This window comes from Amia ocellicauda, chromosome 21 (genome assembly GCF_036373705.1).
Source record: "Amia ocellicauda isolate fAmiCal2 chromosome 21, fAmiCal2.hap1, whole genome shotgun sequence".
Taxonomy (NCBI): Eukaryota; Metazoa; Chordata; class Actinopteri; order Amiiformes; family Amiidae; genus Amia; species Amia ocellicauda.
The window spans coordinates 16,413,510-16,438,041 of NC_089870.1; the positions used below are offsets into that span (position 1 = coordinate 16,413,510).

Consider the following 24,532-nt stretch of genomic DNA (forward strand, 5'->3'; position numbering starts at 1 on the left):
GCTGTTCATCCCGAAGACAGAAGAGGACTCATTCCCCACAGAGTGCCAGCTCTGTCCCACTATGCGATTGTTAATAACCACGAGCAGTCACAGCACAGGGTACCCTGTCACCTGACTGGGGCATTGGATTTAGAAAGTGTGGTCCAGTGGGTGCCACCTACTGGTCTACCTACATTACATCTAACGGCTTCCTGTATAGGCCAGGCCCAACCTAGCATAGCTTCCAAAACACAACATGTCATTCACTAATATTATTAATATTTATATACAGCTCACACCCAATTAAAACAGTTAGTCAGAGCATTCCCCATATCACCAATGACAGAAATCTCTTACCTGGTGCCAGTCTCTTTTTCCAATCGACGGCAGCCAAAAACTGTAGAAACAAAGTTAATATTGGAGTTCTGTCGGCAGCAAGGATGTCTTTAATGTAGATTTTCATCTCTAAATATAATACATGCAATTCATTATTTCGATCTGTATAGCGTTTCCTTTTAATATTCTCAGTAAAATACAGCACATGATGTATTCATTAACACTCCACGTCTGAGCTCGCTGCTTTGCAAAACCAGGGAAAAACGTAACCTGTGCATTTGTGGATGATTGAAACCTGCTCTTCAGCACAAAGAAAACCAAAACAAAATTCAAATAAACAATAAACTGTGATGTAACTAATGGTATTGTGTGTTTTTGTAAGGAGGCAGCAATAAAGCATAAAAATTACATAACATGAGCAGTTGTGTCTATTTTCAGCCTGGCTTTATAGACATCGTGCAAACACAATACCCTACACCTGTTGTAGAAATCCTTGATTCGCTTTCAGACAAAAGGTTTCTGAAGTAACAGCCACCGTTTCAAATGATGACCGTTTTTACAGCTTTGTTTTACACTCACAGATAAATGATTCTCATTTAAGCAGTTGACTACATTCATCATTACCCTGAAACAGGCACAAAGAATGGCATCTAGGGAGTTCATACACGTAAAAATTAATGTCACCATCAGCACATAATAGAATTCAGATTTTTTTTTTCTTTTTGTTTAAGAGACTAGAAACCATTCATCTTTAACAAGAAATCCTCGGTAAAGCTCTTAAATAGAGCATTCATGGATTCCCTTCAATCCTGAGTGAACAGTTTATACATTTACAAAAGGAGTACTTTAGTGTTTAACAATATATTGCACTGAGTGTTCAATATTTTAGCCATCTTTATAGAAATGATCATGAGAAGGAATTATCTTCCACTGGTTTATAACTGCAAGGATGGGAACAGAAGCTATCACATTGTAATCGGAGACAGAATGCTGTTTAAATGCAATGCATATTTAATTATAATTTGCAAAACAGTGATTCATTTACTGTTTCTTTTCTGTTCTGAAATGCGTAAATTAAGGTTGTGTAAACAGTGACATATGTCTCAATGAAAAAGAGTATTCACTTTCTCATGTAATACTACTATGTGAGCGGAGGACAAAGTTACTAATTGATTGTTATTTTGGATGTGTAAGAAAAAAAACATAATTGAAAATAAATCATGTTTAATTAGGGATACAGAAGAAGGTAAAAATGATTTTACATTACATGAGTCCCGATGTTTTCTAAGTTGATGCATTTTTCTCACTTAAATGACAACATACTCAGTAGTATTTTACAGAAATGGTTTCACTGTTTTATCCCAAACAGTGTGAATAAATCTGGGCAGCAAAATGATGATTATACTACAATAGGCTAAAATATAGACTGGCACTTACTCTTTTTGGTACGGATCTTGGGAGAAATGGTTCATTCTCTCGGCAGCCATGGCTGCAACACTGCTATCCTGAAACACAAGGAATGGAAGAGAATAATGCAATAACTAAACAAAATCAAAATAATTAAAATGCAGCCTAGGTTAAGCAAACTACAAAGCATTTAAAGATGCTTGAATTTCTGCCGCGATACACGACGGCCTCGTCCCCCAGCCGGACGGGACTCCCTCACCTTTCCCGGCAGTCTCCTTCTGCCCTTGCGGATGCAGCGGGCAGCCACTCCTGGCAGGCGGTTGAGTCGGGCATGATACCCTGCAGGGAACACGGGGGTCACAAAGGTGAGGTGAGAGAGAACACAATTTCAACAAGACATAATGTGTATTATTATTATTATTATTATTATTAATTTCTTGGCAGATGCCCTTATCCAGGGTGACACAAGCATTACAAAAGTGTAGTATTAGAAATTATTTATTTTGCTGTTAACCTTCTAGGAAGGTTCTAGTAAAGAAGGAATTTGTCTGAATGACTTCCAAAAAACGCTCTCTGCACATAACTTACCCGGAGGACTTTATGCATTAGTACTTAGTTACCTAAAATATGTTGTTAATCAGCTAATGAGAAGGCTAATCAATCAACACTTTTAACACCTCCAATGCTGTGTGCAGAACCCGTGGCTGTGTGTGTGACTACTGCTGCCCACCTCTCTGAGCTGGCCGGGCCGGCTGGAGGAAGGTGGGGGAGGCGAGCTTCTCCAGACTGGAATCCAGGGCTTCCAACTCCGGCTGAGAGTCCGTCTCCCAACTGGGCAGGAGACCGGGCACCCCAATCCCAGGGCCACACTCTCCTTCAAAGAACCAGTCACTCTGCTCGTCGTCTCCTGGGATCAATAAAACATCATCATCATCAATTGCCATTCAGTGGAAAGGGGCAGAGGAAACTATGGAAATATGTCCCACTCTTTTTCCCCCTCTATTGGACTGTTGATTTTCTGTCCTGGAGAATCAGAATCTATTCATTGGGCGTCACAGTGTGGACAATCTTCCACAGACACACGCACAGTGTCGCCTCCTCTTGTCCACCAGGAACTACCCACCGCCCGCTGATACAATTCCTTGTCCAGGAGAGTGGGAATCTCACTCCAGTTAGGCCACACTGATACATTTTTCAGTAGGAATAATGTGCAGCTCATTTCCCCAATGCTTTATCGACAGGCTTGCTTTCAGAGCCCCTCCGGCGGTGGAACGGTTAATAGCAGCCAGGAGAACACGATCCCCACTTGATTCCCTGCAGACGACCTCTCCTCAGACCTGTCAGTCACCCACGCAGGCAGGCCATGGCTCTCACAGACAAGGTGTAGTGACAACTGTTAAATCAGAGCGCGCCTTCAAAGTGCCAGATCTAATGTGATTAGCAAAGCTTTCAGCGCTCATTAACACAACCTGACAACCTCTCATTAGCACAGCCTGAATCTGAGCACCATTACACTGAAGATGCAATTCAGAGGCCTTTTTCCAAGGTGTGCAGGCATGCATTTTAGCCATAATTGAACCTCCACAGACACACCCCAATAATTATCACTTATCAGCTGCGAAGATTGGAAAATATTATAATTTAACAATGATGAAATGTTACCCGGTTTGGTTTTTTTCCCTGCCTTTTCTTAAAGATATAATTTAAAAATCAGATTGGTAAATGGAGTAATTGAATAGTATTAATTTGCATTTTTTGCATTTTCAATGGTTTCACTGATCAGTTAATTTAATACTGTTTTCAAATTAGGGGACATTAAAGAGGTTTGTCTCGTTTTTATCTCATAAAGCAACATGTTGTTACATTAATTTTAATAAAGTTTCAGTCTTTTTTTTTTTTTTTTACTTGAAAAGCTGCAAGTCCATAAAATGTTTTTGTTCAATCATAAATATATTACAGTGCAAAATATAAATTATACTACTTATATTGGTATTCATATGAATATGGCGTTTTATTTACCTTGTCTTCCCTCATCGTTAGTGAAAAGCCCTGGATCACTGCTACACACACTGCTGGTGTCACTGGAAGACAAAAACAAAATAACAGTGAATTACCCTTTTGAAAATCTAGAAATCATTAGAAATGGAAATGTATCATTAGTCATCAATAAAATAAAATAATGCCAATCTTAAAGCTGAGTGCTATCGATTGTGATAATTCTTCAATCTCCAAATAATTAATAAAACAAAGGAAATGGAGTCTAAATACATTAATAGTTTATGCTGCTATAATAAAACAAAAGTGAATGACAATCTTTGAGAGGGATATACCAAATGTATACATTTCTCTGCCACCACCAGCCTCCCTCCGATGCTAACAGTTCTGTAATGCCATAACACCGTAAATATGCCATCACTTTAACTTTGATTTAATCTTCTAAGTAATGTTCAGAAAATTTAATTTAAATCAACAGTGCTGTCAAATCCAATCTCATCTGCGTCATGTTTCATCATATTACACGAGCACGCCAGATTTCCTTGATTCACTCCTTCTGTTAATTTAAATAAAGCTGGTAAAAGCCCCTGACTGGCCCGATTACCAACCCAGCATACGACAACTGTCCCGCATCTGTTCCCAGGGACAAGCTGGAGCGGCCCCAGCCCTGGGGGGGATGCTGTAATATTGGCCACCCTGGTTCTCTGAGGCTATATCAGCACAACCCCTATCTTCCCCACTCTCAGCAGGCCCTCTCTGCTTTCATTTCAAACCTCTGGAGAAAGACTCCCCTCCTGCAGAATACGGTGTCCGAAGATAATGCAAAAAGACTTCATTTGATTCTATTTAGAAAACGTCCAGAGAAGGCCATCGACAATAATCTCGGGGCTAAAGAGTGTGGCCTACAATAAACATTGAGTTTAAGAGAAATGAGCCTTCGCTTTCCCCCTCTTCCTAGAACAAAGCAGGCTTCTGGGAGATTAGACCAGAGTCTTTATAATCCTAAAGGGCGTCTGTGAAAGTCAACCTCAGCCACAACATTAAACTCCACACTTTAATCAGGACAGCCGATAAGACTGACTTTTCTACATGGCAAGTGATGGATATAAGGAAAAGGTTAACCACCTCATGTTGATACTGCTGATTCATTGCAATCTTTTAAAGCCATTTTCTTGGATACAAAAAGGCAATAATGGACAACAGCCCTTTTTGGTTACTTGTGATTAGCTCCATTATTCAATTCTGAATTGTGATTACACAACCTTTAAATGAGAATTCATGCATCGGTTACTGATATAGGAGGAACATGTTTCACAATATAATAGTATAAAGCCAGGTTTTGAAGGTTCAAGAAATTCCTCTACAGCAAATAACTTCCTGCTCTTTAGTCGTGAGACTTCTCTTCTTGTTGACACACGGGATGTCACTGCTTGCCTCCCAGTGCCCACAACTGACCTTCTTCTGCACTCAAAATGATGTGAGGTCAGCTAGGTTGTTTTATTTTTTTGATTTCCATGGACGTTAACCATATTGCCCATAAGTCCCACTGACGTCCATCCCAGACTGCCAGCCTGCACTCTGCCTCTCTCTGCCATATGGTCTTCCACTTGGACCCCTCATCCCTGGGAGAAGCAGATGTGAAGAGGTTAAGGTACAGCATGCCGGCTCCCAGGGGGATTTGCTGCAAGACTGAAGCTGTGCAGCCACCCCAGCCCGGAGCTGTCTGCTCACCTCTGCACACAGGCCTGCGTCTGGATGTCTCTGCAGCAAATTATTCCGTTTGAAATGGGCAGAAGGCAAGCTTACCACTGTCACTGCTGCGTGTGCTTGCACGTCCGGGCACCCAATAGTGCTCTCTAATGAATATGAATCCTCCCTGCAATGCTCCAGTGTTCATATCACAACCCTTCACATTCATATTGCTGTGAAATGCTCAATTTTGGTTGTTTTAACAATAAGAATGCAGTTTTGTTTTAGTTTTAGTTTTCTGGTTTGTTTATTTTTATTGGCATGCATTGAAATCCATACTGGAAAAAATCCTTTCTTGCTGAAAGATGGATAAATGTTACTTTATTTTAAATAAATTGTAGGTTTAAACAATTAATTAGGGAAGCATCTACATTATTAATTTGCCTTAACAGTGTGGTTTTCTACAGCAGCTCCTGTAAAGGTCTAAGTTTCATTGGAAACCTGGACAAAAACATTTATTTCACCACAGAAATACACCGATCAGCCATAACATTATGACCACTGACAGGTGAAGTGGATAACACTGATAATCTCGTTATCATGGCACCTGTCAGTGGGTGGGATATATTAGGCAGCAACTCAACAAAGTTGTCCTCAAAGTTGATGTGTTAGAAGCAGGAAAAATGGGCAAGTGTAAGGATCTGAGCGACTTTGACAAGGGCCAGATTGTGATGGCCAGACGACTGGGTCAGAGCATCTCCAAAACTGCAGCTCTTGTGGGGTGTTCCCGGTCTGCAGTGGTCAGTACCTATCAAAAGTGGTCCAAGGAAGGAAAAGCGGTGAACTGGCGACAGGGTCATGGGCGGCCAAGGCTCATTGATGCACGTGGGGAGCGAAGACTGGCCCGTGTGGTCCGATCCAACAGACGAGCTACTGTAGCTCAAATTGCTGAAAAAGTTAGTGCTGGTTCTGATAGAAAGGTGTCAGAACACACAGTGCATCGCAGTTTGTTGCGTATGGGGCTGCGTAGCCGCAGACCAGTCAGGGTGCCCATGCTGACCCCTGTCCACTGCCGAAAGCGCCTACAATGGGCACGTGAGCATCAGGACTGGACCATGGAGCAATGGAAGAAGGTGGCCTGGTCTGATGAATCACAAGTTCAAGATGTTGACTTGGCCTCCAAATTCCCCAGATCTCAATCCAATCGAGCATGTGTGGGATGTGCTGGACAAACAAGTCCGATCCATGGAGGCCCCACCTCGCAACTTACAGGACTTAAAGCATCTGCTGCTAACGTCTTGGTGCCAGATACCACAGCACACCTTCAGAGGTCTAGTGGAGTCCATGCCATGACGGGTCAGGACTGTTTTGGCGGCAAAAGGGGGACCTACACAATATTAGGCAGGTGGTCAGAATGTTATGGCTGATCGGTGTATATGATATAGGTTATAGGTTTCAGTATGGATGTTTTCCATTTATTTTTGAACTTTTACCCTTTGTGTCTCTCCAAGTTCTTAAAAAATAGATATTGAGGCATGACTGCATGTGAATAAAATATGATAACAACATGCTGTTTTCATTATCCTAACAATGAAAGCTGGTGGTAGAAATGGCTAAATATTCAAAAGAAGAAAACATCTGAACAAATAAGAAGCACTCAGCTAGATCAAAACTTATTTCTGGAATAATAATAATAATAATAATAATAATATAATTTGAATGATTTGTAGTGCCTGCCTATGTTTATTTAGTTGATTTATGTATATCTCTGTGATTTTAGTCTTTTTTTATCTTCCAAGAAATGGTAAGGCACCAAAATGCAACAAACATCAGCTTAAGGAGGAGTAGAAACCAATATGAATTAAATGCAGAAGCTGACATTACAAATTGCATGTGAGTATTGAAATGGGTAGATATATTTAGTAAAATAATAATAATCATCATTTTGCAACATTTAATACTTTGTAATGAATCACCATCTATTGGGTTATTTATTTATTCTAATTCAAATCGATTTTATTCTAACTAACTGCTTTGCAGCTAGAAGCCGATTTGGCGCACTGGTTTTGCATGGGTGACTTTCTAGAAATCGGCCGCTGAAGTTTCTTTCAATTAAAGCTCATGCTGGTCCCACTTCAAGTAAATATCCTAAATATCCTGGCCAAAACAGCCCTGCCTCAAATCTGGTTTTATTTATTTTCTCTCCAAACCAAGCTGCTCCCGTGTGATTTCTTTTTATTTAGACAAGCTGGAGAGGTGAAACTGACACAAGAGCCAGATGAGTAACAATCATTAAGAAATAATCCCCTGCCCCAGAGACCTGATGTTTGGCTTGCAGAAAGATTATGAAGCTGCAGAATTATTTTGTGATTTATTGAGCTCCTCTTCATTCCAGTAGTAAAATAAAGAGAAGTAAGAATGGGGGGGGAGCAGCAGAGAGGCGTGCTGATAATGGAAAGCCAGCTCTCTTCAATCACGCTGCCTAACCTAAATCCAACACTTTTCTATGGGTGCCTGATTAAAAGGTTATTCCACCCTCCCTGTGCTCAGCAAATTGGATTAGTCTCAGAGATTTAATAAATGAACTTCAGCATTCTGCATTTCCCAAACCTCCTTGCACCGTTTCGGAATTACAAAGTGAATGGGGAAATCCAAAAGTGAAATAAACCAGATTACTATGAGAACAATGTTTGAATGACTTTTTAACACCGAGGTTATCCAAAGATGGAGTAGTCTAGCGCAGACCTGGCTGAAACACCGCGACGGGAAGGACCTGCTTCCGGTGTCTTCACTACAGGTGGACAGTCCTCCCTGCCACACTGCGCCTGTTAGGTGGCAACCTTGCCATTAGGCCAATGTGGACTTATTCAAGGGTGGGGAGCCCAGCTGGAAACGCTAACATCTGCTTAGGATGCACTTCACCTAGCATAAGGGAAGTCTGTTCTCAGATAGCCTTGACCTTGAGGCTAAAGATGTTTAAAAGGTTAGGTACATAATAGGCAGAGGTTAATGGAAAGAATCAGAGCATTTACATTCAATGATTAAAAACTGTTAAAAATAACTGTGCAAGATCTATTGCAAATGGGACTCTTATGGCATCAAATTGATTACTCCAAACATTTATAGCATTCCTGAACGCTAAGTACTGCCACGTTACCACTGTCATGTTTTTTATCTTCTTCTTCTCCTCTTTGTCCAGGAAGATCACATCCAATGATTCTGCTGCCTTTAATACTTTGCCTGAACTCAGTTTAAAACGTAGTGTTTTGTAAGTGAAAAATGATTGACAGCAAGCTGTGCTGTTTCCATTTATTTCTTCTCTGGAGCTGTTTTCTGTCAGAAAGAGTATTGATTTTTCCATAAAATAAGAAAACAAGCGCCATTGAGAGGCCACAGAGGTCAGCACAAATTAAACCAGAAGATGTACAGCTCTCTGTCTCCACATTGTTGGTTACTGGAGACCCTTTTTGTCTTTTTCTTTTTTCTGAAACAGGCCGTCAGATAATAAGATCATCAAAGAGAACACCCCACAAAGCCACACGGAGCAGGGAACAGAAGACTGCCTGCTTATCATTCCTGGGACGTTTCGTGGAGAGGTTGCCTTTGTTTTTCGATGGGTAAAGGACACCTAATGTATTTACTTGAAATTTGAAGATGCGGGGTACTGTTCCACATTTATGATCCCACGTTTTTGGTATACTAACACCTATTTGGACTATTTAATGAGAAAACAAAAGTACGATTGTCCATACTGCAAATACTTTCATCAGGTATGTGCAGTATGGACACCATAGCCCTCTGTAAGAAATCTGCCTGACACTACAGACATCCAGAGGCCGAGGTGGTATCCACTGGGTGATAAATTCAGCAACTGCAGGCTATATATTCCAATACTGTTTTAAAGAAGAAGACTATAGTATTATGGATAGGTTTCAATGATTGTTTAAAGGGCAAACAATACACCAGTTAGTCATTTAAAACTGACTGCAAATTACAATTAGATACATTAGTGGGTTTTTAAAAAGTATTCATTAATAATTAAGCAATGTTTTACTTCAAGAAGACATTCAGTTTGAAACGGATAGATGTGTAGCACTGCAAAAGACAACAGTATGTATGAAAAAGGAACGGAAAATAAATAATTGATTCTTTAATTTTTCTATAATGCCATTTTCTGAAAACTGGTCATGATTTAGCAATTTCGCCACCGTGTCACAGACCTGGGGTCAATTAAGGAGTTCAGCTCTTACTACTAGTACAAGCACAGCTGTACGGTTTCCACAAACCCTGAGAACAATTGTGAGTGTTTTTGTGCCCTGGTAACCCTTGAGGGGGGAAATCTTTTAACTTGTTCTGAGCAGACCCAGCGTGGACCAGATTGCTGGCATCTGAACATTTCACAGAAGAACTGAGAAAGCTAGATTAAAAAACACTGGGTGCAAGGACAAGTGTATTTCTTCACCACTTCTGCATGGAACATATGGAAACTGCACTACCCTGGCCAGCAAGTATGGCACGAACAGATGGGCAGTTCAGCCACTTAGGGCACATAGCGGAAAACCTTAATTATCTAGGATGTATGAAACTGAACTTAATTTGAAACCAATCAATATATGATCTTTTTATGTCAATGCAGATAAATATAAAAAATAATGTTATTATTATCACAATCCATTACTGAAAATGCCAAATATATACAAGTTTAATTTATTATCTAAATCATGGGAGAATACAGAATTGTTTTTTGATTGATACATTGTTTTGAATTGTATAACAATTAGTTATTTGAATTGTTTTTAATGTTGCATGTCATATACTCTGTTTTTATGCAAATACAGTCATTCCAAAAACCTCCCTGGGTTATTGGGTTATCGAACTACCAAAATACACCTACCTTTACAGAGAATACACTATTGTAATTATGTATGCTTGTGCACAGTGCAATTGATTTCTTGCATGTACAGTTAACGGTGCATTTGAAATTAATTACCTCCACAGTGAATGTCTTTAATAGGCTGATGATGCCTGTCATGTCATGGTGCGCACCAAAATCAAATCTGTAGCCCAACAATAACATCAGGATTTGATCATGTATGACAATAATGGAAGAGGTATCTGCATAGGAATACACAGGTAAATATCACCTGCTTTTGCTGTGGCAACCTGACATTTTGTAGAGAAAAATCTGAAGAATCAGAAATTGTCGTTTTACTGATATGCAAAAATACTGACAGATGATATTTTAAATTGAGATTATTTCAGTCTTCAACAACTGTTATGAGTTGTGGGTGTCTAAGGTAAAATTAAAACTGAAAAAGGAATATTACCATTCTGACATGTTTTCATCGGAGGCTTCTTTCTGCTCTTCTGCCTCAAACATCATGTTTCCCTTCCAGGCCTCCTCGTTGATCAGCCCACTGCCGCCCACCGCCTCGTGGCCACCGACCCAGGGACTGCCGCTCTTCTTCAGTTTGGACAGCCGTTGCTTCTTGGCCGACTTGTGGTTCCCCGTCCGCTCCCTGTCCAGCTCAGACACCTTGAGTTTCTGCTGGAGGCTGACCGTCACATCAGAGGTCATGCGCTTCACCTTCCGCCGCCTCCGCATGGGCCGCCCCGGCGTGTTCTCGGTGAAGGAGTCGGACTCAGGCCAGGAGTGCTGCTTGCTCTTGAGGGAGGAGGAGAAGGAGGGCCGCCTCTTGGCCACGATCATGTCGTCTGAGTCACTGAAGTTGGCGGCCGCAGCGGCGTTCTCGCGGCAGTCCTTGGCGGCCTCGTCCAGGCTGGACTCGGAGGCCTCACTGAAGCAGCGCGCGTGCTCCAGCGAGTGGGACGAGTCGCAGCGCCGCTTCCTGCCCCGCCGCCGCCGGATCTGCCGCCGCTGCTGCAGGGGGCTCAGGACCATCTCCTCCCACAGCTCCTCCAGCTTGTTCTGCTCCGAGGTCTGCTCCAGCGCAGACGCCAGGTCATGCACCAGCTCATCCATCACACCCAGAGGCCAAGGTGTACCCTGGTGGTCTGCTTCTGCTGGCAGTGGGACAGAAGCACAGCGCATCAGTTGCATCAGTTGCATTGAGCATGTCCATACTGCAGTTTAACAGGGGTATTTTTCTCTGAAATTACTTAAGGTCACCAAAAATACCAAACATTTTGTGTAATGTGTATTATCCTTAAACACAGAGGGTACAGTGATTTACTCTGTTTGCTTTTAAATTGTAGAATAAAAGAATCATATCTGATTGTTACATTTTATCATTCAAAATGTATTGTGTAAGTGTAGATTGTTTACCATTCCCCGTTTTGAGCATTTAAATCATGAGCATGTACCATAAAGCTTTTAATAAGGGGGAATCAGCTCGATTAAATATTTTGTTTGAAAGATCAAACACAAAAAAGAAAACTAAGTGCAAAAAAAAGGATAATTATTATTATTAAGTGGAAGCCCATTATGGCTGAAAATCCCAATCCCAATCAGACACAAAACTCAAAGATTAAATATAGTTAATAATACATTATACACTCAGAAGTGCAAGAACACGTGGTGCAGGCACTAAACACTTCAACAGAGCAAGCTGCCATCATCAGTGCACTGGTGACATTGCTGTCTAATTGGTATTTGCTGTGTGCAAGTCATTTTTCTTTTCTTTTCTCTTTATTGCAATCCATAATAAACACAAGTTTGGACTGCAGGCTGCTTAAGCAAGCCAATAAACTTGTATAGAAAGGCATTTTAAAAGACATCTAATTTGACTTGCTGCGGTAAGTCTAGTCAATTAGTATTATTTAAACACAATCCGCCGCACTGACGTCGCTGTGCATGGCTCTCTAAACGCCTGCATGCATGAGAGACAGGACAGTCAATAGCACGGAAACGACGTGGTGCGCTTTAAGCACCTTCAGCGAAAATGTTCAGCACCATGACAAAACTGATATGCAAAGGAAAACGATGGGGGCAACAGCAGTCTTTACACAATGTCACACAAAAACACACACGACTGAGGGCTGTGATCAGTATCTCACCATGCGTGTCGATGTGCACATCTTTTTAATCATTGTGACTGCCCTGCTATGACAGATCGATGTAGTTCCACTGTCTTATGTTTTGTTTACCATGACTATATTGCCCATTTTCTCTGACGTCAGCTGACATGCATGGTTCCCTTCTTCACAAATAACGGACGCAAACTCTCAGGGCGTCGTGAGGTTACGCTAGTGCACAGCAGGCATTAAAGGTGAATGTGATGCGTGTTACGGAAATCAGTATTAAGTCTTTGTTCCTCTGTTACTGTTATTGCAAAACTCACCAGCCGCAGTTCCTGCTTGTTTTGTTTTCGCAGCTGAATACCCGCTACGTATTTCCGCCCCGCAGGGGGGATGGCAGAACTACTTCCGCCCCCAACAGGGCAGGCAAGTGCACTGAGGTAAGGAAAAGTTGTTTATTTATGTTTCTCCTGGTGATTTTATTCTGTTTCCCTTTAACTGACACTAGTAAAATATTTCTAAAACTAGGTGACAAAAAAAGCAGTTTGTTAAAGTGTTGTTTCCCCTTGACCATTGCCACAATAAACTGTCCATTCAACACAAGAAAGATCAATACCTCTCCAAAACTAGTTGTTAAAGATACAAAATAATTGGCCCCAGTGTTACAAGATCTACTCTCAGTGACAAAAAAAGAAATCCCAGAGTTCCTCTTCTTGTGAATAGATAACTCAGATTAAATTAGTAATTATACACCCTTCTGAATGAAATCCCACAGACAAGTGCTAAGAATTACCGAAGCTGCTTTTTGATGATGTAAGAGGAATAATCACAATATTACAATATAAAATAGTCCATGGATGGCACAGTTGTACTGTATATAATGACTGACACTTAAACATGCATTTGTCAGATCAGAAAAACAAAAGAAAACATCACATTCTCCTGTGGATATGATTATGTTTGTCGTGTTGTTCAGAGAGAAATCTTGTGTGACATTGAATGAGTGAATGAAGGATACACATGATGTACACAGCTGAAGTGAAGGTAAGAATAACAAGATGCAATTTCATAAATGCATTCAAATATACCAGCTATCTGTAGAATTTAGTGTCTGAAAATCTGTATTTTGTGAATTTTGCAGTTATACTTCCTAATGTTTTATTGCAATTTATCAAGTCATGTAATCACAAAATAGAGAAAACCAAACCAAAAAATCTGCGATATTTATTGGGACAAAAAAATGGACATCACTGTGTATTTACTGCTCCTGTCTAGCAATCAGATGAAAACAAAATGTTATCATACAATTTATGCTACACCTGACACCAGGCATAGAAGATACCTACAGTATTTGGTGCTGAATGAACCCGTAATATTCACTGGCTGGTTATTTATTACAGGTGGGTTTTTCTAAAATGGCAGTTTGTTTCCTGGCTCCTGGAACAATCTAATAAACATCACGCACTGTTGCTCAGCTGTTGCCTGTTGAAGCAACGTAATAACTCTAAAGCCCTGGCTACAAACATTCACCGTCATGGAATACACACACACACATATATTTTTATATATGTGTATGTGTGTGCTAACTTGTGTGTGTGTGTGTGTGTGTGTGTGTGTGTGTGTATATATATATATATATATATATATATATATATATATATATATATATATATATATATATAAATATATGAAACTTTGCCAATAACCAGCTTCTAGTGGAATTGAGAGAAAGTCATTTATAACTTCTTTCATCTTAGAGATGAAGCTACTAAATAAAAGGCCAGCGAAATGAGCACAAAGGTTTTTAATCTCTCTCATCTTCCTCTTAATAACTGCAAATTTCCCCCTCGGCCCCTGGGAAAGGGGCTCTCTCTGCTGCCACCACCTTATCTTTTCCCTCCATATTTCACAGCGCACTGTGGTTCCCTCAGAACCCTGCCCCCGGCCTACTCTTGCCAAGGCCTGTGGGAGCACGCGGCTCCCAGGCCTTCATTGTTCAAGGCATGGGAGGGAGTCCAGAGAGAGAATTGAAAGCAGCAGAAAGAAAAAAAGCAGCACTGCTTCATTAAGCGCTGGCCTTTCAGAAGCAAACATATCAGAAACAGCCCTTTTCAGAGGCAATAATTAGCAATTTGGAGCCTTTTCCCCTCAGGATATACAGTTTCAATTTGCTGGCAGGATAGCTTTAGATTCCAAAGCACTTAATATTCATTGTTTCTCCCATCTCCCCAAGTTCTTGATTCGCATTGTCCAGTCTTTCACTGACGATAAAGTGTTTTATCTTTCATGTAATTCTTCCTTTCAGTGAGTCCTCGGCAAGAGAAGTTAATTTTTATAAATAATTTTCTAAGGGATTTGTTAAGAATGCACAGGACACGGCCGAAAAGTGCACTTGAAGTAGTTTTAGTAGTTGGTCGTCTCATATCAAAGACGTTGCGCAACCTCTCAATTTTCTGCGTTTGAAATAAGTTATTTGAGCCAGCGAGAGCCAGGGAAATAAATCCTTAATAGGAAAAGCCTCCTTACATGAAAACTCAGATGGCACAGCCTAGTCCTGAAGGATGTTGAATTTAAAGGTCCAAAAATTAATCAAATCAAAAGCGATACTTTCTAATAAAAATCAAACCTTGGGGTGAAATATGTTATGGATTGACAATAACGGCAGAAGTAGAAAAACCATAAAACTTACTAGCAAGTTAGCAACGGTGTTCTAGGTTTTATTGACCAGACACTTGTAAACACAGGAGAAGGAGATGGAGAGTGAATCCTATGAGCTATGCAGAAATGCCGGAAAGTGAGAATAACATGAGAGAAAATAAATGAATGTAACTGAAAAAAAGATCATATAAATAACTCAGTAGCCAGATGCCATCTCTATGCCACATTAATAGGACATAAAACAAAATGAAGCACTGGAATGAAACTTACGTTACCCGCCAATGGACACCAACCTCTCCCCATTCCACGACAGTGCCAGGCAATTAGCTCATGTTCCTAATTATGAAGAAAGATTAATTAGAAAATCTCGTGGAATTATAAAACTGGAGTCCATGTTTTTCAAATTTTGATAGAGGTTATTTTCCTTCAGACATCTGGGCCTTAGTAATTGAGAAGTGTAAATAATCCCTTCAAAGAGGAACAATGCATCAACATCTGTCTAATCCCCCGTTAATGACAGTTATCAAGACTCCTCTTGCCGAATTCTCACCTCCAGCTACATTCATTAGCATAATGCCAGTCCGCTTGAGTGTGGACTTGTTGGTGTGACAAAGGCCCTTGCAATCCTTCAGTGATTACAGCTACTTGTGTAAAAGTGTGTTTCCTCCAACCATAATGAGCTGACTGTCGATGTAAGAGACATAAAATAAAGATAATAATAATCCACGTCTTTTATGTGTATCTCAGAAGGAGTATGGTTCTAATCATGAAGAAAATTGTATGGATTTAAACATAAGGCTGTATAATCTATATAGGGTGTAGGGACAGTGACTTTACAAGCTGGGAAAGTACAGCAATTGTAGTATGTGAAGTTCATTCTCATCCCAAGATAGAAAAGTAAGTTTCAATTCTTTTTTATCTTAATATCATACACAGCAATTTAAGCACCAAACTTTTGTCACTTCACAACCTCACCTCAGTTGTCACTGGGCTCAGCGTGTATGAAAACCAAAGGGATTTAATCAAGTTTGTGTGTCGCATTGTCAAAGGCAATTTCGGGAAATGTAACACAGGGATTAAAACGAGAAAGAGGGCACCACTGGCTACAGTATCTGAGCTGTGCTTTGGTATTCAGTGTGTACTACAATGACACAGTGACCTTTTTGGCACAGTGTACTGTCTACCAATCTAAATTTAGTGCATGCTTTTTTTTTTCCTTTAAATTCAGAGACATTTTACACTTTAACTTTGTTGAACTGGCTGAAAGGGATGGCAATAGTCTAATGCCATTAAAATCATTATTATTATTATTATTATTATTATTATTATTATTTCTAATGTATGTATTGTTTAAATTCTGGAGTATTTCTGTTAGCAAGACTGTTAACTTTTTACAAGTTCACTGTAGGAATATATGTATATCTTTTTTAAAGTTCTCAGATGGAAATTGTATTATTAGCCAAACCACACATCACTGGCTCTTATCTAAAAATATGTTTAAAAAAATAGGGAAAAAACAACGTATTTTTATCTGAACCAGCCCAGCTTACCATTGTTTCAGAATGCAGTAGCTTCAGTTCATTTGCAATCCATCGTTTTGTCTTACAAAGAAAATAATTGATTTTCAATTTCTCCAAGCTAATGAAAAAAAAATGTCATTAAGCGTTATGCTTTCAGAACTAAAATATAAAGATTTTCATCAAAAAGGAAAAATAAGAGTCTCATTAAAAAAAATAACATTAACATTAAGACGGAAAAGGGGAAAATAATTAATGAAGTCCAAGAGCTATCTTTCCCAGGCAGGGAGTCACAGGGGATACAAACTCACAGACACCAGAAATGAGCTAACCTATCTGCCGAGAGAGAATGACTGCTCCATCCTATTTGATTTGGCTCTCCTATCATCTTTTAAGAAGATGTCAGTTCTGCTCCTTCTATTGCTCCCTGCCTTTATCAACTCTCTGACACACAAAAAAGGCACATTTCAATGCCAGTGCATTACTTAAAGAATAAGTGTTCAGTGATAAAGAAAAGGTTGTTAAATAGATCTGTCTATTTGTATGGTAATAATGGTCACTAAAGACTTGGTTTCTTCAAATGTGAAAGAAACCTGCAATCGAGCATTGTCTAACATGACTCCTTGAATGACCTTGTGCAACTTTATACAGTAATAAATGTGCCAAACATGTTGCTGTTTTATTAAACAGCATTTCTCTTTCCCTGTCCTGCTGCTATTCGGTGTTGTCTAGGGGGAGAGTGGAGGGAGGAAGAAATGGTATGGTCCTCTCACAGCTAGTGTACGGCACCTAACACGAGGTATAAAACAGTACTATAAAACTACTTGGGATTTGGAAGTAGAAACATCTTAGTTAGCTAGTTTTATAAAGAAAAAAACCTCTCTCTTACCTTCCAACAAAGCCACAAAAAGCAAACAATGTTCTGCACCTCTGACTGGGAAAACATCAGAATATTTTATGTTCTCTAATGGAACACTCACCAAAGAACAAATTGAGCAAACGGATTCATTGTAATTCCCATTGAAGGTTCAAAAGGTGAAGTTCAGTATTCACACAAACAAACCCAATATGTCTGTCACCCAAACAGAAGAATCCTTCAATGATTGACAACTGGTATCCAGCCTGTTTCATATACTGCAGATAGTCAGATTTTTTCCATTGATATTAGATTTATCTCTACCAACAGAGACAAAAAAGGTAGTACAACATTATATATTTGTCAATAATTATGAAATATGTGAGCACTAGGAGTATGTACCACTTGTGGGGGGGGATGTGCAGATGAAGAAAAAAAAAACAACATCAAATATAAACTCACTTTTCTCATTAGGATTCTGAAGGAGTTGTTTACTGGCTCCCAGCCGACAGAAGCTAATAACAACACAATCATTTGCAAACGAGCAAGCCTGTAAACAGTGGTGGCATTGTTTTCTTTGTGTCTGAAATAATAATAACTCTGTTTGTTCACGGCTGGCACCTTGAGATTCTAAATGCATTGTTTTGAGGCATTGTTAACTGATGTCAGCTTGCCTAAAGACGGCGGGTTAACATGTTTATTCAGAACCCAGGCAGTCGTAGAATCGCTGGCGTCTTTTCATACACTTTTTATGGCACACTCTTTTGATGTGCTTTAATTATTCACTCTGGGTTTGTGCCCTTTAGAGAGTAGTAGTGGAGACCCTTTTGTGCAGATATGATACACTCGGTAAAACAAGGGAAATAAAATAAAACTAAATTGACTAAACCTCAAAAGGATAATTACAACCGTTTAAATTAGCCTCCCTTCAAAAGCTGCCGTTTTGTATTCACCCGACACGTCACGCTAACCTGGGTGGAAGATATACATGGCTCTCTCCACGCAAACTTTGTAAATCTCTTTTGCACAGTCACCTTACTATTGTGAGATCACCTTGTCAGGGCTGACTTGACTAGACTGCCAGTGAGAACAAGGACAGTCGCAGGCTGCGGCTCACGCGTGTTTATTCAGTGATCCAACAGAACACCTCCCCTCGTTCAGTCGATACAGGCAGGGTTTTCCTCTGTACAGTCAAAGAAACTCAGCATTTTTGGCACAGGCCTTTTCAATGACAGATTCTGAACCCGATTCATTTTATTAGCTTCAAAAGCTATTGTGACACTGAATGTTAAAACAAACCTCTTATCCTGTAATTCAAGCAACAAATGAATGTATAGACACACACACACACACACATATATATATATATATATATATATATATATATATATATATATATATATATATATATATATATATATATATATATGAGAGAGATTTTTACCCACTCAAATGCAGTTTCTTCTTTGATCCGAAGATGAAAAAGCATCTTCTTTTAGAAATACAGCTGACCAATTTGTATTTGTATTTCTTTAAAATAAATTAATAAGAAAAAACAATGGAGAAAGATATTGAAGGGTAAGTGCATGGACATTTAGCTTGATTAACATATCCATTTTCCTTGGTGTTTTGTTCTTTGTGGTGTCCTTGCATTATATGTATATTTGGTAAGGGTTATTTCAGCTTGCAATCCATCTGGGAGACCCAGGTCCATCTCCTGGTGCTGAAGGACAAGGGGGGTGTTCAGCTCTCCATCACACACTCCAGGGTTTGCTTGTGCAACCATCTCTGTAATGGAAGTTAGCGAGAATCCCATGTGCTTGCATGACGGCAGTATAGCCTTCTACAGTAGAGTGGCCATTTCCCATTAATAACTGTGGGATAACTATAAAAATCTGTCAAAGGACAGAGATTTCCCCCACCATGGATGGTAGATTGAGAGGCCCCTGTAATGCACAAGTCTGTTTTTATTATTCTTACTGAGGGAACACTATTTCATCAAGCACATGATTCCAAGGGAAAGGAGATAGCATGCCAGCAATATTTCTTCCAATCAAACATTCCCAGAGAAAAAAAAATGAGTGGGAGTCATCAAATCCCCGAGTAATGCTGCCAGATTTTATGTAAAAAGCAGGACTGATGGACAAATACAGGAAGGCAAGACAAGTTTAATGATGTGTGTTCAAGAGCTGAGATTGGAAAACTGACAGAGAAAAGCAGCCTCTTTGCCGGAATATAAATTGTTCTTCGCTATAAAAAGGCTTTTGTCTGGAGTGAATATGGGACTTAATGTATGGGTCAGGGTTAAGTCATTTTCTCCGGCAAGTTAAGCGAATAATGAAGGCAAGTCGGTGCGGAGAAGGAGCACTCCTGCCGCCACTTTGTCTTCATTTATTATGCCAAATCTCCTGATTTTGGCGTAGCTGCGGTAGTTGCTCCAGCTCGCACCGGCGACGACATATCGCTTAATTTACACAAGGTAATGAAAGCAGGGAATGGGAGGACAAAACAATTTACCTGCTGACATGGGAAGAAGTGATTTGCGAACATGGGGTTGAGCAGAAGAGCAGGCTGAGGGCCAGGCGGCAGGACCAGCTCTGGGAGGAAGGGAGGGAGAGAAACAGAGGGAGGGAGTGAGAGGGAGAGAGAGAGAGAGAGCAGGGGAGGGAGATGCTGCCTATGATCACAGCCATGATGAAGGCTCCACAGTTCCGCACAGCTGAAACGAACAGACAAGCAATCAAGCAGTAATTGACTTCAAACCTGTTCAAGGGCTGCTACTGACAATGCACCTGCCTCAGTGAGCTTTACTCCCAGCCTTAATCACATGGAAAACAACGCTCTAGAAAAGAACAAAATAATCTGGTGTTATTATAATTATCCTGAGTTGGGTGTGAGGAAGGTATTTTTATTACAGAAGTTTTCTTCCAGATTAAAACATCTCAAACAGCCTGAATTTATCCCAAGTGAAGTAATCAAAATGGTAATTTGTTGTTTGTCATTTAAACTCATACTACTTATGATTTAACATAACAAATGTTGTATCTTCCTACAAAGTGACTGTGTAAACTGTGTATTTTATTTACCCAAAAAACGAATGACTAATTCTACAATCCCTCCGAATGCGATCCAACCTCGTTACAATTCAATAAACTAATTGTAATCAAAAAGGCTTGACTTAGAAAGACAAAAAGCTCACGCCAAGAGTTGTCTCTCTTTATAAGGAGCTGTCCGCCAGTAAAGTGGTGCTGAAACCTATTAGGGCTGCTCCATACTTGGAAATAATTGCTAGTAAGCAGCAAATTGCCAGTGCTTAAATTGCTTAAGAATTGCTTAGTGTACAAAACCGAGCTGGCAAGGATTGCCAAGAATACAATGGAGAACTTGCCTGAAATTAATTTTCAACAATTACGGGCAAGAACAAATGCCAGCAATTACTGACCAACTGTAGCATGACCCTTTAACTGATACCTCGTGGGTATGGTAGGAAGGCTGGGTCCAGGGCAAGTTTGCTTCAGTCAGTTGTAAAGATATCTGCTGGTAGTGGTGCTTGTGGAGGAGCCCATGGATGTTATAATCACTGCCACCAAAGCTATTCTTTACAATGGTTAGATCAAATTTGGATTTCAAGTTTTAGAACATGTTTCTGAGACTGCCCTGCAAAGGTGGTGCTGCAGGATGTCTGTGCTGTTTGCGCTTTTTGAAAGTTTGACAGAGGGAGTGTCCGACAACTATCCCATGTTGACAGTCCTGCCACGTATCCCTGTGATCGGTGAAGCCTCGGGGAATGAAGGAGATCCCAGGAGGCAACCAGAAAACAGAGACAATCTTGTCTGTCAGTCAACATCTTCACACTAAATCAGACAGCATCGTCTCTATGAGGATTGTTACACCAGCAGGTTAGGCTCTTACATGGCATCTGATGAGTGCTGACATACTGGGAACACACCTAAAAATGACATTATAAAGAGTAAGAGTTTAAGAGTTGTTCAGTCTTATTACTTGGACAGTGAATAGGACACTCTGCACATTCGTTCTATCTCAATTGTAATAATAAAATATTATTATTATTAATATTATTATTATTATTATTATTATTATTATTATTATTATTAATACTACCAAGACTTCACTCCCATTTCAATACACAGTTGTTGTAGGTAGCAATGAAGACTATACTGCAGATCCATTATCCACTCTCACTATTTCTCTTTCTGTCTGTTCTATTATGCTTGGGTTGCCTCAGTAATCTCTCTTTAGATGGTCAAAAAATACTACAGCTGCTTGTAACCTTTAGGAGAGTCTACAGCTGACTCTTGCCCTCAGTCCAACCTGGGCCCTGGAGTCGTGGGGAAAGCTCGTTTATTTCTTCTCAGTGGGCTTGTCTCCGGCAGTCCCTACACCGACTAGTGCCGTGTTCTTTGTTGACTCCATCCGTCCTAACACACTCCGTTCTAGGGCTTATTTACTTTAAAAATGAGAGGTGACAGTTAACAGCGGTACTCGTCAATGTGAATAAGACACAGTCACGCTCCGTGCTCACTCTCTATCTCCCCACGCTGAGCGGCTGTGTCACAAACTGACAGAGCCAGCGGCTGGCAGAACAAAGTGTGTCAGCCACACTATAGCAGCCCCCTGCTGCTTTTATTAGAACATAACTAGGGACAAATTGAGCCATGCTGGTGGAACCAGAGAAGGTACAATTGGAACATGAGTGTCCTTATTTGAGAAGGCTAAAATCCTTCCAACTAAAGCAGCCTCTCAAATGATAATATCCCAGAGGCGGTGCTGACATCTTTACAGTTCAAATCATTGGAAAACCTTGCAGAGAATCGCTATATTGACTATATGTAATATCTATCATTTTTAATATAGCTGGGAAAATTACATCTATAGTCATTTATGGGGATTTTTTTTTTAAACATGAACATGACGAGATACATTTCAAGATGTATTACTTCTGACTTCCATATGTATCTATCATATTAGATGGACAATATTTTCATTTGTCACCCCCACTCTCTACACTGTATAAAGCCACTACTTACACACTGGTCTTCCACAAACACGTGAAATGAAAGATACTTGTCCAAGTAAATTCAATTCACCACATGTCCCTATCCCTACCCCCTCCCTGAGCACCCAGCATTACGTGACACTGTTAATGGGCCTACCGACGGGAGGGAGAGATGGTTAGGAAAATGGAAATCAGGTTCATCCAAACATTTAATAACTTATCCAATCCGGAGTGTTCACCTCTTACTGGACTAATTACATCATTTAACTGGCCTGGAAGACAGGCTAGCAACGGAGCTCTTACGCACTGTCACCATATAATTATGACTTATGCCACCTAGTCTTAGCAAGCTGGATGAAGTCAGCTCGCCATAAATTTTAATGATCATTCATACGATGAGAGCCTTCCTGATGCTTCCATTGCGTTAACACAAAAATATGGAAGCAGAAGTCATTGTCAGTTGAGGTGGGATTAAGGTGGAAGGCGAATAGGAACCCAACAAATACCCCTACTGTCCTACTCCCCCAACAGCAAAAGGATCCCCTTTCTTTCCATTCTCTGATATAAGTAGGGATGACGCAACGATTTCAAGCCTAACACTACAACAGCCTGCAATTTGAGCCTGTTGCAGCAAATGGAAACATGGTACCCAACACTGTAAACAGATTTTCTGACCTCACTATTGCAGGAGATTTTACTTCAGGGAAACACTGCAATGAAAATGGTCTGTTTCTATATTTAGCCACCAAAAGAGATAATCCTGTGCCATTTTTGTCACGGAAAATTAGAAACGTAAGTAAACGGACATCTGCAAATGGTAATAAGAAACAGCAGTTCAAGTGAGAGAACTAATTGGATTTGGGGATTTCACACTCATTCACAATACCACATATCACTCACTAGTCATTACAAAACAGCAGAGAAAGATAGATAGATAGATAGATGTCATGTGGATTTGACACAGATGGAGAAAAGCAAACCCTGTGTGGACACTGATCGCCAGTACTTTCTTTAATATTTATGTTAGTGTTTGGAGGTTTCTCGTTTCAGGTGAGCTTTTTATTTACATAAGAGCTATTAAATAACATCCCCACATCCCCACAGAGTAGCGCTAACACTGAACACTATGAATGATGAATAGGTTTTAAACAAACAAGTATATATGACTAAACCTTTGTTCTTTTTAGTGTACTGATTTATATTTCCCATGCTTTTATTCTTCTTAGGCATGTGCTGAGCTGTGGCTTGGCCTTGTCCAATAATTAAAAGGACAATCAGTGTTTTTTGGGTGGAATATACACACACACACGTGGCTGGTTTATAAACTTTTTGCACATCAAGTGCAAGTCATTTTATAGCCTTTTCCAAAAAGGGAGTTTTAAAAAAAAAAAAAAAAAAAAAAAAAAATCCACCACCTCAATCACATTTTTTTTTACATTAAATGAGATTGAAAGTTACAAGCACACTTTCCTGGAGCTGTCAAATGAGGTGTCTGTCATCTGTCAGCGCAAGAAGATTCTCATCCTCTCTAATACATCACAACCTTTTATATCTATCACTCGCCTTCTTTTATCAAAACCACTTGCAGGGTTAGATGTTTGATTAATAATATCCCAGGAAGAGTTTGCACGTCTGTCAATTTGCGGAATGGGATAGAGCCGGGATCCACATGGACCTGCCGGCCGCCGTGTAAAACACAACGTCTCCTGTTCAATCTGCAGCGCACATTTAAATCAGCGGGAAAGTATCGAGCCGCACCAGCGAGAGAGCACACAGAATCTCTTCCTTTTGGAAACCTCACCTTTGATGGTGGACACATGATTAAAACCTAGCAAAATGCCCAACACTGTCTAAGGATTAATACAGTCTGGATGGAGTAATCATTTACACAAAGCTTGTGTGAAAAAAAATATATCCAAAACCCTAATACAGCTATCATATCAGCGCTTTTATCCTCTGCTGACCTGACTGGATATTTCACTTCAGTATGGCAATACATGTAAAACAATTGTGTCTTCTGTTGGTATGTGATTCAAATTTATAGTGCGGCTCCTTATAAATTAATGCACTCAAAAATGGCAACCACTCAGCTCCTTTTCC

At 40.1% G+C, this 24,532-nt stretch overlaps 1 protein-coding gene across 1 annotated transcript in view; it reads right to left on the reverse strand.

The window, feature by feature from the left end:
• The window catches only part of LOC136716899 (G patch domain-containing protein 2-like), a 29,286-nt gene extending 16,490 nt beyond the window's left edge, over positions 1 to 12,796 (reverse strand). The window contains exons 1-7 of the mRNA XM_066694316.1: positions 12,708 to 12,796; positions 10,734 to 11,430; positions 3,742 to 3,803; positions 2,453 to 2,629; positions 1,982 to 2,061; positions 1,753 to 1,820; positions 337 to 376 (exon numbers count right to left, since the gene is read on the reverse strand). Of these exons, the coding sequence (XP_066550413.1) occupies positions 337 to 376; positions 1,753 to 1,820; positions 1,982 to 2,061; positions 2,453 to 2,629; positions 3,742 to 3,803; positions 10,734 to 11,389 (1,083 nt within the window). The 5' untranslated portion in view covers positions 11,390 to 11,430; positions 12,708 to 12,796. The remainder of the gene's footprint in view (positions 1 to 336; positions 377 to 1,752; positions 1,821 to 1,981; positions 2,062 to 2,452; positions 2,630 to 3,741; positions 3,804 to 10,733; positions 11,431 to 12,707) is intronic.
• Between the last annotated feature and the right edge of the window lie 11,736 nt (positions 12,797 to 24,532).